Source organism: Ovis aries, chromosome 2 (assembly GCF_016772045.2).
Source record: "Ovis aries strain OAR_USU_Benz2616 breed Rambouillet chromosome 2, ARS-UI_Ramb_v3.0, whole genome shotgun sequence".
In the NCBI taxonomy this organism is placed as follows: Eukaryota; Metazoa; Chordata; class Mammalia; order Artiodactyla; family Bovidae; genus Ovis; species Ovis aries.
This window is the reverse complement of record NC_056055.1, coordinates 220285870-220298767: the sequence shown is the minus strand read 5'-3', so window position 1 is coordinate 220298767 and position 12898 is coordinate 220285870. Positions and strand designations below refer to the sequence as shown.

At 47.2% G+C, this 12898-nt stretch overlaps 1 protein-coding gene across 1 annotated transcript in view; it reads right to left on the bottom strand.

The window, feature by feature from the left end:
• Positions 1–3863: 3863 nt before the first annotated feature.
• ARPC2 (actin related protein 2/3 complex subunit 2) overlaps positions 3864–12898 on the bottom strand; it is a 28140-nt gene continuing 19105 nt past the window's right edge. Inside the window, exons 8-11 of the mRNA XM_027965168.2 lie at positions 9567–9693; positions 7282–7382; positions 6873–6973; positions 3864–4314 (exon numbers count right to left, since the gene is read on the bottom strand). Of these exons, the coding sequence (XP_027820969.1) occupies positions 4290–4314; positions 6873–6973; positions 7282–7382; positions 9567–9693 (354 nt within the window). The 3' untranslated portion in view covers positions 3864–4289. The remainder of the gene's footprint in view (positions 4315–6872; positions 6974–7281; positions 7383–9566; positions 9694–12898) is intronic.

Genomic DNA, 12898 nt, shown 5'->3' with positions numbered 1-12898 from the left:
GGATGGCTCCCAGCCTCACGCTCTCTGGTTGGGCAGAAGTCAAGAGGCTCTGGGAGAGTTCAGACTGGGGTCTGGACAGAAGTGGGTGTGGGGCCCCTTGGATACTGGACTGCCAAGAATAAACAGACCTCCTTCTGTTCCCAGCCCTGGCCTCCTCCCGGCAGCCTCCAGGATGTCTGTTTCTTCTCCGTGGCTCTGTCTAAACAGTGTGTGGGATGACGTGTAAAGAACAACTCTGGGAGCAGGAGCCAGGCAGCCTGGGTTCTATCCTCCGCTCAGCTGTTTCATCCTGACTTGATCGTCTGGTTCCTGTGTTCCATCAATCCCTGGGACTGACTCATCCACAGCCTTCTCTCCTTTGCTCACAGGAGGGCTGATGCAGGCAGTCTTCAGATGCTCCCATCTGAAGGGCTCTACGGGCCCTAGAGTCCCCACCCCAGTCCCCCTTCTCTCCTTAGGTCCAGCCTGTTATCACAATGCCCGATGTGGACAGGGGCAGGAAATGCCCCTGGTCTCCTTTGTCACTCTGTTCTCCTGGGTATTTAACTTTTCTGTTGACCCTGGGTGTCTGGGACTGGGTGGTGAGGGTTGGGGGGTACTCACTGACTGGATGAACAGGGGCAAAGGGGTGATGAGTGGCTATTGAACTGTTCAACCCTTCCCAGATGCAACAGCAGACGAGCCCCTGGGTGTCTCTGGGGGGTTGTGGGCACAATACTGTGACCAAGACTGAGGAAGCCCTAAGTCAGGTCTATGAGCAGAGGAAACTGGTCCTTCCCATTAGGGATAAATGACAGATCTCTCACAGAAATTTAAGTGCTTTTAGCAATCCCCAGAAGGGGCAGCATTGCTTGAACTCACCCTAGCCCCCAGAATGGACCCAGGCTTGGGTCTAGGGCCTCTGTGGCTGCTGGGCTGAGGCTGAGGGTCCATCAGGCCTACTTTGAATGAGGCTGAAGGAACTGAAATGGTAACAGAGGAGAAGCAGCTCTGGGTATGTGGGCTGACACAGTAGCTGGTGTTACTTCCTCTTCCTGGTTTCAATTTCCTGCCCTCTGGTCCCACACTTCCCCTTCCTGTTACCGGCTCAGTCTTCCTTCCAAACTCCTGGTTTTTAGCTTCCCCAGGTCCTACTTTCTCCAGACTTGGAGATACCCACCAACACCTTCCTCACCTCAAACTGCAGTATGAGGGCCATCAGCAAAAAATATCACCATCTTGGGGGAGGACCTGAAAAACCCCAAAGCAGAATAACCTTGATTTATGCTGCCCCTTCTGATCCCCTTGGGAGTGTAAGAATGTAACTAAGATTTATTAGAAAGCATTATCAACTATAATTATAGGCATTATCAGTCAGTTTAGTTCAGTTCAGTTGCTCAGCAGTGTTCAACTCTTTGCAACCCCATGGACTGCAGCACGGCAGGCCTCCATGTCCATCACCAATTCCTGGAGTTTACTCAAAACTTATCTCCATCTTCCCTGGTGGCTCAGAGGTTAAAGCGTCTGCCTCCAATGCGGGAGACCCGGGTTTGATCCCTGGATCGGGAAGATCCCCTGGAGAAGGAAAAGGCAACCCACTCCAGTATTCTTGCCTGGGGAATCCCATGGACTGAGGAGTCTGGTGGGCTGCAGTCCATGGGGTCACAGTCAGACACGACTGAGTGACTTTACTTTATCTCCATTGAGTCAGTGATACCATCCAACCATTTCATCCTGTGGTCCTCTTCTCCCGCCTTCAACCTTTCCCAGGATCAGGGTCTTTTCCAATGAGTCAGTTCTTCGCATCAGGTGACCAAAGTATTGGAGTTTCAGCTTCAGCATCAGTCCTTCTAATCTGGACTGACTTCATTTAGCATGGACTGGTTGGATCCCCTTGGTGTCCAAGGGACTCGCAAGTCTTCTCTAAAACCACAGTTCAAAAGCATCAATTCTTCAGTGCTTACCTTTTAGTCCCTCTCACATCCACACATGACTACTAGAAAAACCGTATCTTTGACTACATGGACCTTTGTTGGCAAAGTAATGTCTCTGCTTTTTAATATGATGTCTAGGTTGGTGGTAACTTTTCTTCCAAGGAGCGTCTTAATTTCATGGCTGCAGTCACCATTTTGGAGCCCCCCAAAATAAAGTCTGTCACTGTTTCCCCATCTATTTGCCATGAAGTGATGGGACCAGATGCCATGATCTTTTCTGAACGTTGAGTTTTAAGCCAACTTTTTCACTCATTATAAATGCCTACTATGTAATAGGTACTTATTCCTTTTAAGAACCCGGTGAGATAGGTGGAGTCATGTCCAACCAAAGATGAGGCCATTGGTGCTCGGATTAAGAAATCTACTGAGTCACACTGCTATTAAGTGGAACCTGGATTCAAACCCAGGTCTGTCTAAAACACATGTTTGCAACTCTCCAGTTTACATCCCAGCTCATTTACACCTCCTAGGTATGGACCTTTGGGCAAAGGAACAAATCAGCACTAACTGAGATTAGATCCCATTTCCCCAGCCCACATCCTCAGTGTGCCGAAGTCCTCCTACAATGGGCTTTGGCTGAAGTTACAGTGGGCCTTTGTCCATAACTGTGAAGGCGGGCCCTGAAAGTGTTAAGTGTGCCCTGGAAACAGATGTAGACAAAGGAGCCAGTTTGGAGGGGGTTTTCATCAGTATGAGTTTTTATGCTGATAAAGTCTTGGAATTAAGACAATTCCTTGCAGTTTACTGCTGTAAAAAATACTTAATGCCTCTTCTTCTCCTAACTCTGTATCTTCTAAGCAATTTTGGTTTTGCCATTTACAGCACTTTTCAGGAATCCGATCCCCATTACTGGCAAAATATAGTTGAGTTCCAACTTACTAAGGAGGTGTTCTAAACTCAGTGGGATGGCAAACACAGCTTCTAGCAAAATTACCTTCACAAACCCCTTACACAGGGGTACAGAAGACATCTATGTCACTGTCTCCTAACAGATCTGACTTAGCCCAGTTTTCCATCTACCAGCAGTAGGTGATGAGAGGCCACATCCCAGGAGAACACGGGGCAGACTTGGCAGTGAACTCTCTCCACTGCAGGTCATGGTTGGCCTCACCAAGGGGATAGCACTCTCCAGGGCACTTGTTTGTTGAGGGCATGGGAACATAACTGATCCTGAGCTTTCCAGGATATCATTTACAAAGAGTAAAGTGAAGTTTTGATGACTAAACGACCTGTCCCTTCAAATCTGACCATGACCCACAGTAAAGACGTTTTTATAACCTAGTCAGTATGTCCACAATTAAGACATATTTCAGAATCAGTACTTACCTATAATAGGAGTGATGTACTCAGCATATATGACACAACAGCATCTACTATTCCACTTTAAAACATTGAAGATGAAGTCACATATGTGGAAAACACACACACAGGACACAACACACACACACACAGATGAGTCGCATGTACAACTGGGGAAATATGAGTAAGGTTGTGATCGTGTCAACATCAGCTCCCTCCTGGCAATTCTATTGTATTACAGGATTTCAGCACTGTTTCTTACAATGGTGCTTAATTTACAAATACCTCATAATTGTTGAGGAAATGTCAGATTTCACAATTCACTGACAGTTTCAAACCAGTCTGAAACAATGAACTGGATGGAGACAAAATAAAAAGCTTTACGGTGAATGTTCAAGTTTACTTAGAAATGCCAACCAAGAGCTTACCAGTGAGCCTCTCTCTCCTCTACAGGGAGGGTGGGGGTGGGGTTACTGAACCTGAACCTAAGCCTCTCCAGCGCACGTTTGCAGGTTCAAGGGCAGTACTGATGTATCCTTCGTCCCTCCTTTTCTTTTGGACTCCCAGTCCAAAACCAAGTGAATTCTCATGTAAGATAGAAAGATTTTCTTTATTAATGACCCCAACCGTATTTCTTTAGATACAGGAGTTTTGAACTCAAATACTTAGAGAAAACAAGTTAAGATTGCATTATCCTGCAACTCATTACCAGTAACATATTGCAAAGCAAAACAGCTTGGAAAAGAAGGGGCGGGAAAGGGGAGTGAGGGAGGGAAGATAAAGAAAAGGAATTAAGTTGATCAAGTGGAATTCTTTTTTTTTTAATTCTTGGGAACCATGAAGTCCTTGCAAGCACAGCTCGTTTTTGCAGATTATTTTCCAAACGTGTATAAAATGGAACCAAAACGGAGAATCCCTTAAGAACCTGAAGAGGTGCAACATTAAAAGCTACGATTATCCAGTAGCAAGTGTTCCAGCCTTCAGTTGCCAGCCGCTTCCTCTTCCTGTTCCCAAGAGTTAGCGGGATGAAAACGTCTTCCCCCTTCAAAAGCAGAGATTAAGTCTGAAGGTTAGTTTCTGCTCACCTTCCCATCCACCCCACGCTCTGCACTAGAGATGGGGGTCAATGTTTTTCAAGCAGAGGTATGTGGAACTCCAGGCAAGGGTTACGGTCCAGCTTTCGCAGAAACAACCCATCAGCTTTCTTCCTATTGAATACTTCAGGGTACTAAGTAATAAGCCCATGAGGACAGTAAATATACCAAGTTAGACAGGCAAATCACCTGCCCACAATTTCTGCATGGCCTAGATCTACCTGCATTTTAGATTGGTCTCAACCCTCTTCTGAGTAAAAGAATTTGGGGTCCTCCTAACACAGCTTATGCCTTCTCAGGCTAGCAGAGAGCAGTTCCTTAAATTTTCCCCCATGGGGCCAAAATGTCACAAGCAGCAACCCTCCAAACTTTCCAAGCTTAAGCGTGTTTTGTGTTGTCATATGGTGACTACACTCAGTCACAAAACACTTGCCTCGCTTAAGGCTCCGGAGCCGGGGTGTCCTGTCCTACCCAGCATTCTAAGAATGGCCAACTTTGGGGACGGTTCCCAAAGATGGAGGGTACCTATCTGGCACAGAAGCCTGGAAACCAGAGCGGAGGACTACGGGAACTAAGATTTTCCTCTCTGGAATGTCTTACCCTACCACAGATGAAGCTAAAATATTTTGTTATCCATTCCCCAATAGAAAGCTCAATTCCAGCAGAGCTCTGTGGAGTGCTGATGGCTGGCTTCTGATCACAGAAGGGTTGTAAGAACCCAGAGCAGAAGAAGGGTCCTGGCTTCTCCTGCCTAGCTTTGGGAACTCAATCTGGTTTTCAGGGTTGTTTACCTCCTGCTTCTCCTTTCTGGGGCTCACCTCTGCCAAAGAGAGATCACAGGACGGAAAAAGGCAAAGCTGTTCTTCCTAAGTTCCAGGAAGGAAGTTTATGGACGACTGGCTCATTTCAAGGACTCATCTTTTCTTAGTCCCCCATCAGGACAGGGAGTTGTTCCTGCCCTTCCACTGCACCTGCTTTGCAGTAACCCCACACTCCAAGGCTGCCGGGCTGTGTGACGGAACCAGGGGAGAAGCCCTGTGGGGAGACACTGGGTAGTGGCTGTCTGGTGGGCGCTTCTCCTGAATGGACAGGCAGTTACAGGGCTGAAGGTGACAGGAGAGGTTCGTGACTGTTATGACGCCCAGCCCTTCGTTTGGTGTGCGACAGGCTGGCGGGTCAGGCTGCCTTCTGCTGTACTGGCTGCTGGCTCACCTCCTGGCCTCTACTGAACGGGGCTCTGAAAGTGGCACAAAATTGGCTGCTTCACACTCAGGGTCACCAAAATGGTGTGAGTGAGAGAAGCAAGCAGGGAAAGAAAAGGGAGACTTGTCAACTCCATGATGGAGGTAAGAGTCTGCAGGGCAGCAAGAGCACGTGCCCCCAAGACACACCCTCCTTGCCTCCCTACCTTTCGAGTTCTGCCCATCTTAGGCTGTGCCATAAAGCTGCACAGTAGAAGGAACGATGCTGCCACTGTGTTGCCATGGCACGTGGGCACTTCTCTCTAAGCAGAGGATCCAGCTGTGGACTGAACACTGCTGGCTCTGGGCAGTGGGAAGAGCTATTCTAGAGAAAGGTCTTTGGGATCAATTTCCTAGTGAGACAGGCAGCCTCTCAAGTATAGAAGGCAGGGGTGACTTACACTGCTCTGTATAAATGTCTGATGCTTCTGAGATTATAAGCACTCTGCTCAGGCACCCAAGAGTCAGACCCTCTCTCATCCTGTTAAATGGCAACAAAAACTAGCTTGGTATAAGAGGCCAAGGGAAGGAGCCTGAAGGCATAGGCACAACATACCTATAGAAGGTTATCCCAAGAGTGTGGGGTGCTGGAAATGGCTGTGTGGGTTGTGGGGAGGCTTAGTTCACCTCAAGACATTTAATTCAATGGGAACAAGTGATAGGAGACCAGCACCCATTGCTCTACTTGGAGAACAGGATGGCCTAAACCTTACCAGAGGGGGTTCCAAGATTTGGCACCTGGCACAGAACCAAACCCCCAGGCCCCGGACCATGCTGCTCTACTGAGGACAGTGTCTTGCACCCTTTAGGAACTCCTCATCATCTCTATCTCAGATAAAGCCGACCTCCTCTTTAGGCAAAATTCCTGCCAAGACTTGGACCAGGAAAAAGAATGCTTTGGAATAGTTCCAGGCCTATTTATGCAACTAAATGTCCTCAAGCAGATTATTCCATTTCTACAAGATATCAAGACAGTTAAGATAGGCCTGTCAACTCAGACCCAAAGAGAACATAGTTCATCTTGGCAAAAAGGCCTGTTTCTTTCTAGCAGCCACTATCCTCGATCACAGAGATGTGGAAACAAGGAGGCCCATTCAGATGTGAAAACCTGTTTGTCCCATCTTTAGTCTGCCAGGCAGCTATAGGCGCCCCGCTGCCTGTCTCACCTGCAGCCACTGCCCAGACACCTGGGTCACCGACACCCATGACCTCCTTGGTAAGCCTAGGAGAGGAAGGCAGTCCTGCTGCAGGATGGTGCTACTCACGTGATTGTTTTCATTTCCTTTTTCTCGGCATCTGGGCGTGCACGGTTCAGCACCTTGAGGAAGTCTGATGTTTTTGCCCGCATACGTGTGTGAATATAGGCCTGGAGGCAAACATAATGGGTACTGAAGCAGAGTCATGTTCCAGAAAGACAGCTTTGCTCTAAGTAGCAGAAATTATCAGAAAGGTCTGGGAACATCCACCCTGGGGCTGACATAGGGCTGTGCAAGCAAGCATATATTCACCTCTCTGCTATGGAGTGAGAGAGATGGAGAAAGGCCATGACTCAAAGCCTCTAGAACCATCTCTGTAGAGTTCCTAGCAATAGCCTATACCAGAGAGGACTTTATGCCATGAGCTCTGGTGGAGAGAATGGCGCAGAGCGCCGGTGCCGAGGCTGCTCTCACTCACCTTCGAGCACTTGATGTGGTAGTGCAGGTAGTCCCGGAACGTGTGGATCAGGTTGATGGTGTTGTCTCGAGCACTGGCGTTGGTATGGCGAGGGAACAGCACTGAGTGGGGGCACAGACAAGGTGTCAAGGTCTAATTACACCAATGCCAAAGGGTGGAAAGACCAGCAGCCTACTGTCAGCTCCCATCTTGCCCTGCTTTGGGACCGTCCACTTGTTTCATTAGGGTTTTCTGCCAGTAAGTGTAAATGGAGGAGACCATGGCCAAAAACCAGGGCTCCCTCGGCAAAGGGCTTGGTCCTGGCGTTCATTCCGGGTCTGGATTCTCCGGCCGTGCACTGTGAAATCTACTAGCTTCTGCCTCTCAGAAGTCTCTCTAGAAAACGACACAACTGGCTACCTGGGTGGACTCTGGAGCAATGGGGATTAGAGAACAAAGCCTGCCTGTTGCAGGACCTTGGTGCCGAAGCAGAGTAAGCTTTCAGAGAAACTAGATCCATAGAGGATCATGTAGTCTGTGGTGAACACCAAACAGGAAGGGACAAGAACCTGAGCATTCCTGAGGAGGAATGGCAGGATGAGTTGCTTTGGCTGGGGGCTGAGAAAAGCCCTTGCCACTGCCTGACCCCATGAAGTCCTGTGCAGTCAGTCACTCAGTTTCACACCTGGGCAGACCTGCACGCCTCTCCCTCTGGCTTCTGGGAATCCCCTCTATCTTCTGCATCTATCCTACTCAGTGATCTCGGCATCAGCAAAGTTCTTGAGCATCAGGTTTTGTTGAAACGAAAAGAAATGCCACCTAGGAAAGGGTGGGACCGCTGTGGGTCCACCTGCCCTCAAGAGAAGAGAGCACCAGGCCAGGGGGTAACCGCACTGCAGGGGCTCTGCTGATGACTGTAAGTTCACCATCAGTTTACGTACCACAAAGAGAGACCAAGAGAGACAAGAGGAGAGAGCACCAGGCCAGGGGGTAACCGCACTGCAGGGGCTCTGCGATGCTAATGACTGTAAGTTCACCATCAGTTTACGTACCACAAAGAGAGACCAAGAGAGACAAGAGGAGAGAGCACCAGGCCAGGGGGTAACCGCACTGCAGGGGCTCTGCGATGCTAATGACTGTAAGTTCACCATCAGTTTACGTACCACAAAGAGAGACCAAGAGAGACAAGAGAAGAGAGCACCAGGCCAGGGGGTAACTGCACTGCAGGGGCTCTGAGATGCTAATGACTGTAAGTTCACCATCAGTTTACGTACCACAAAGAGAGACAAGAGAAGAGAGCACCAGGCCAGGGGGGGTAACTGCACTGCAGGGGTTCTGAGATGCTAATGACTGTAAGTTCACCATCAGTTTATGTACCACAAAGAGAGACAAAGAGAAACAAAGAGAGACAAGAGAAGAGAGCACCAGGCCAGGAGGTAACTATACTGCAGAGGTTCTGCTAATGACTGTAAGTTCACCATCAGTTTACGTACCACAAAGAGAGACAAAGAGAAACAAAGAGAGACAAGAGAAAAGAGCACCAGGCCAGGAGGTAACTATACTGCAGGGGTTCTGAGATGCTAATGACTGTAAGTTCACCATCAGTTTATGTACCACAAAGAGAGACATTGCTAATTAAACTGTTAACAGGCTGTCCCAACCTCAGAGAGAGTAACGTGCCAAAAAAAAAAAAAAAAAAAAAAGCATGTAGACTAGACTTAAGGAAACCTGGTTAATCAGCCTGCTTATTTCCGATAAACGGATGCGTCTTCAGCACTATGGTGGCTTGCAGAACTCCAGAAAAGGGGACATCTTAGTGCTGTCAGGGTCAGTGTGTGTGTAAGCTGCGATTCTAAACTGTCAGCTGTTACCAATGAACCAGCTCACTAGGCTGAAGCAAACTGTGAGAGGGGTGGATGTCAATCTTTCCAGAGGGAAAGTGGGTAAGTAAATCACGGCTGGAGCTCTGGTCTAATGAGCAAAAAAACCCAATAGGCGCCAAAGGACAGAGAACCCCAACTAGCTGCTTAGCAGGGCTTATGTGGCCCTAACCCCTCCTACTTCACTCCAGGGGCTATCCTTTTTTTCCCTGAGGATTTAGATAAAACAGGGAAAAAAGGAAAATGATTACTGTATAAAAATACAAACAGCACATGACTTGTATTAGTGCCCCACGACATGCCTCCTACAGTCATGGCACCGGCAACAGGAACACTCTGGCACACCTGCTTTTGCCACTCAGCCCCATTTCAACTGCAGTATGAACCCACCAAGGTGTGCAAATGCAGCAACCCCGCCCAGCTCACCGAAGGTAATGTAGCCGATGTTGTCACCCACGGCGGCATCGGTATCTTTCAGCTCTAGGGGAGGTTCCCTGTGGCTGAAGAGGACCTGTGGGGCTGTGTGGCTGGCTCTGCGTCCTTCTTTGAACTCCTGCCAGGATGAAGCAAAAAGCAACCAGAAGAGAATCTGGTGTGAGATGAACAGCAAGAGCAGCAACCTATGCTCTGGGGTTTGCCCTGTGGATGTGACCTCTGAGCCCTCTGACCGGCAGAGGCTAAAAATAAATGACACCTAATATGAAGTACTGGTCTTCCCTGGTAGCTCAGCTGGTAAAGAATCCACCTGCAATGCAGGAGACCCTGGTTCGATTCCAGGCTCAGGAAGATCCCCTGGAGAACGGATAGGCTACCCACTCCAGTATTCTTGGGCTTCCCTGGTGGCTCAGACGGTAAAGAATCCACCAGCAATGCGGGAGACCTGGGTTCAGTCCCTGGGTTGGGAAGATTCCCCTGGAGGAGGTCATGGCAACCCACTCCAGTATTCTTGCCTGGAGAAGCCCCATGGACAGAGGAGCCCGGTGGGGTACAGTCCATGGGGTCGCAGAGGGTCAGACATGACTGAGCGACTCAGCACAGCACAACGTGAAATATTACCAGTGTTGGCTGCCATCAGTGTACTTCAGATTCAAAGAGGAGAGATCACAAAGTACTTAACAAGTCCGATTTTCAAAGAGCAAAGAAAAGCACTGTTAATCCTCTTCTTTTGTTTTGGAAAAATATGCATGATAAAACTACTTCTAAGGCTAAATAGACAACAAATTGCAAAGCACTCAGAGAACCAGATTACGTTCAGGATAAGGATGACAGTTTATTAGTTTCTTTTGATTTAATATGAAAGGAGGTTATATTTTTCAGGAAATTTGATTAAGATGTCAAGTGGAGCTCAAGTAAGAGCTCACCCTTGACAAAATCTATCCACCCTCAGCAAACTACAGAAAAATGCCTAAGGATGTCAAAACCAAGCCATTCTTCCCCGTCCTAACCTCCACATCTCAAGCTTTCCTAACTCATACATTCCTGTATGAACAGGTAAGTGATACGAGGCATCCCCATTTCAACCCAGATCTGTAATAACAGGACTGGACTTTCCAGCAATGCCAGTAAAACCTACGGTTTAAACTCTCTGAAGGACAGAAGGATGGAACCAAAAGTTTTCCAAGGTCCCTGAGTTTTCTGAGAGTACTGAGAGCAAGTTATACAGCCCTTCAGTATACAACTTTCTTTCTACTGCTGCCCAGATATAACGCTCTCTCCAACAGCCTGGGCACAGCTAGTTGCTCTCCTGTGGGAGTTCCCATGGCTTTTCTGCAAACCTCTACTGTAATATTTCACTAGTCATTAATGCATCTGGCTTCCCTACCAGGTTTTAAGCTCCTCAAGTCAAGGATTCTTTTATTCATTGCTGTATCTAGTCCTCTGCCCTTCAAAGAGACTGTCTAGCACAAGAATGAGAAAGAAAGTACCACGTCCCTAGCTGAAAGTGTCAGCACACTGTAAAGGAAGGAGCAGGGACTGCACTTCACCCGCAGCAGGAGGATACACACGGACGGGCAAGCCCTCAGTAGCAGATATGTGAAGGAAGGATACCACCTGAGGAGGTCTAATGCCCAGTCGGGGAGCTCGTCTGTTTCACCCCCTGCCTTCTGAACTCCTTGTGTAGCTTCCAAAGGTTGGTGGGAAATAACATCACTGGGTTAGGTGAGCTCCCCTCTGAACTTTGATCCCCAAAGGAAAAACATCTGAAGAGGGAGGAAAGGATCCAAGATAATTCAAAACGAAAATCCTTAAAGCAACGCTGCTGAAATTGCCTTTCTCTAGAAAATACCTTTCATTCTGCAACTGGGTTGGGACGTTCTCTAACTTCTATCAGTCTCCCTCTTTTAGTCCCCGGCGGGAAGAACAGATAAAAACTGCCTGCCAGCACTTTCTTGTGCTTCATAAGTTTCTTGAACGCTCCAGTTCACTGGTACATGTGGCGTTCACAACCAGATGGAGTATCTATAAACCTGTGGTGACTTGGCAGCATTTCTCAGTTTTGTACATGGAGAGTGATACATTTCAGAGTTGGTTAACAATATACTGACTCGGGGCTGTAATTCAGGCAATCTCCTGCCTTTGTTTCTCCTTGGTTTTTCTCTCTTACACAACACTTAAAAGGCAGTAAACCCACCAACCCAGCAGCTTTTTGCCTTAGAGTCTTTGTTACATATGTATCAGCAATACTGCCTCTTTTTTCTTCTCTTTTTTCTCTCTGCGGCATCACAATATCATTTCTTTCTTCCATCAAAGCACAACTGACCACAGAAGCTCAGAATAAACCCAAATATATACAGAAATTAAGCCTATGATAAAGGCAGCATCTTAAACCAGTAATGTAGCTGCCACTGGGACAGGCAGTAGTCACTTAGAAAAAAAGATGGCTCTACCTTTCATATCATGCACCAAGAGAAACTACACATAAGTAGTCAGATTTATACATAAAATAGGAAGCTATAAAAACACCAGGAAAATAATGCAGCTAGATTTCTGTACAACCTTTCAGTAGGGAAGGTGCTTCTAATTATGACTCAAAAATCTAGAAGCCATAGAGGTTGATCAATTTCACTACATGAAAATAAAGTTCTACATGAGGGAAAACCAAACAACAAAAACAACCCAAGAAATCTAATGACTAACTGGAAAAAAAAAATCTGCAACTCTTATCACAGAAGAAGGGCCAGTCTCCCAAGTACATGAAGAAACTGAGAAGACCAATAACCCAATAGAAAAATGGGTAGGGGCCATCAAGAGACATCTCACAAGAAAAGAAGAAAAAATTGCCTTCAGCATTAAAAAAAAAAAGAAAAGATGTTTGACTTTGTTCATAAGAGAAAGTAGACACCATTTTTAACCTGTCAGACTGGCAGAAATCCAAAAGCTCAACACCACTTTGGGAAAATGAACACTCACGTACTGGAGGTGGGAGGGAAATGGCATAACCTCTATGGAGAAGGGGTTGGCAATGCTACCAAAATTACTCACTCTGCCTCAGGGTCCCGAGTTCAGGAAAATACCCTATAGGTATAATCCCACATATATACAGGCAGCAAGGATCCTCAAAATGACATCTTCACTAGCGCCTCCGAGGCAAATTGCTTTTGTCTTGTCCCTGAACATACAGTAACCAGTGGCATCCACTTAATTTCTCTTACCTACTGAACTAACTTAAAGATCTAGTAATATAAACAATTCTAGTTCACCAAATCTCCGAAAAGGGTAACTATTGCTTTTCACATAATGAGGGTTGAAACGATGAC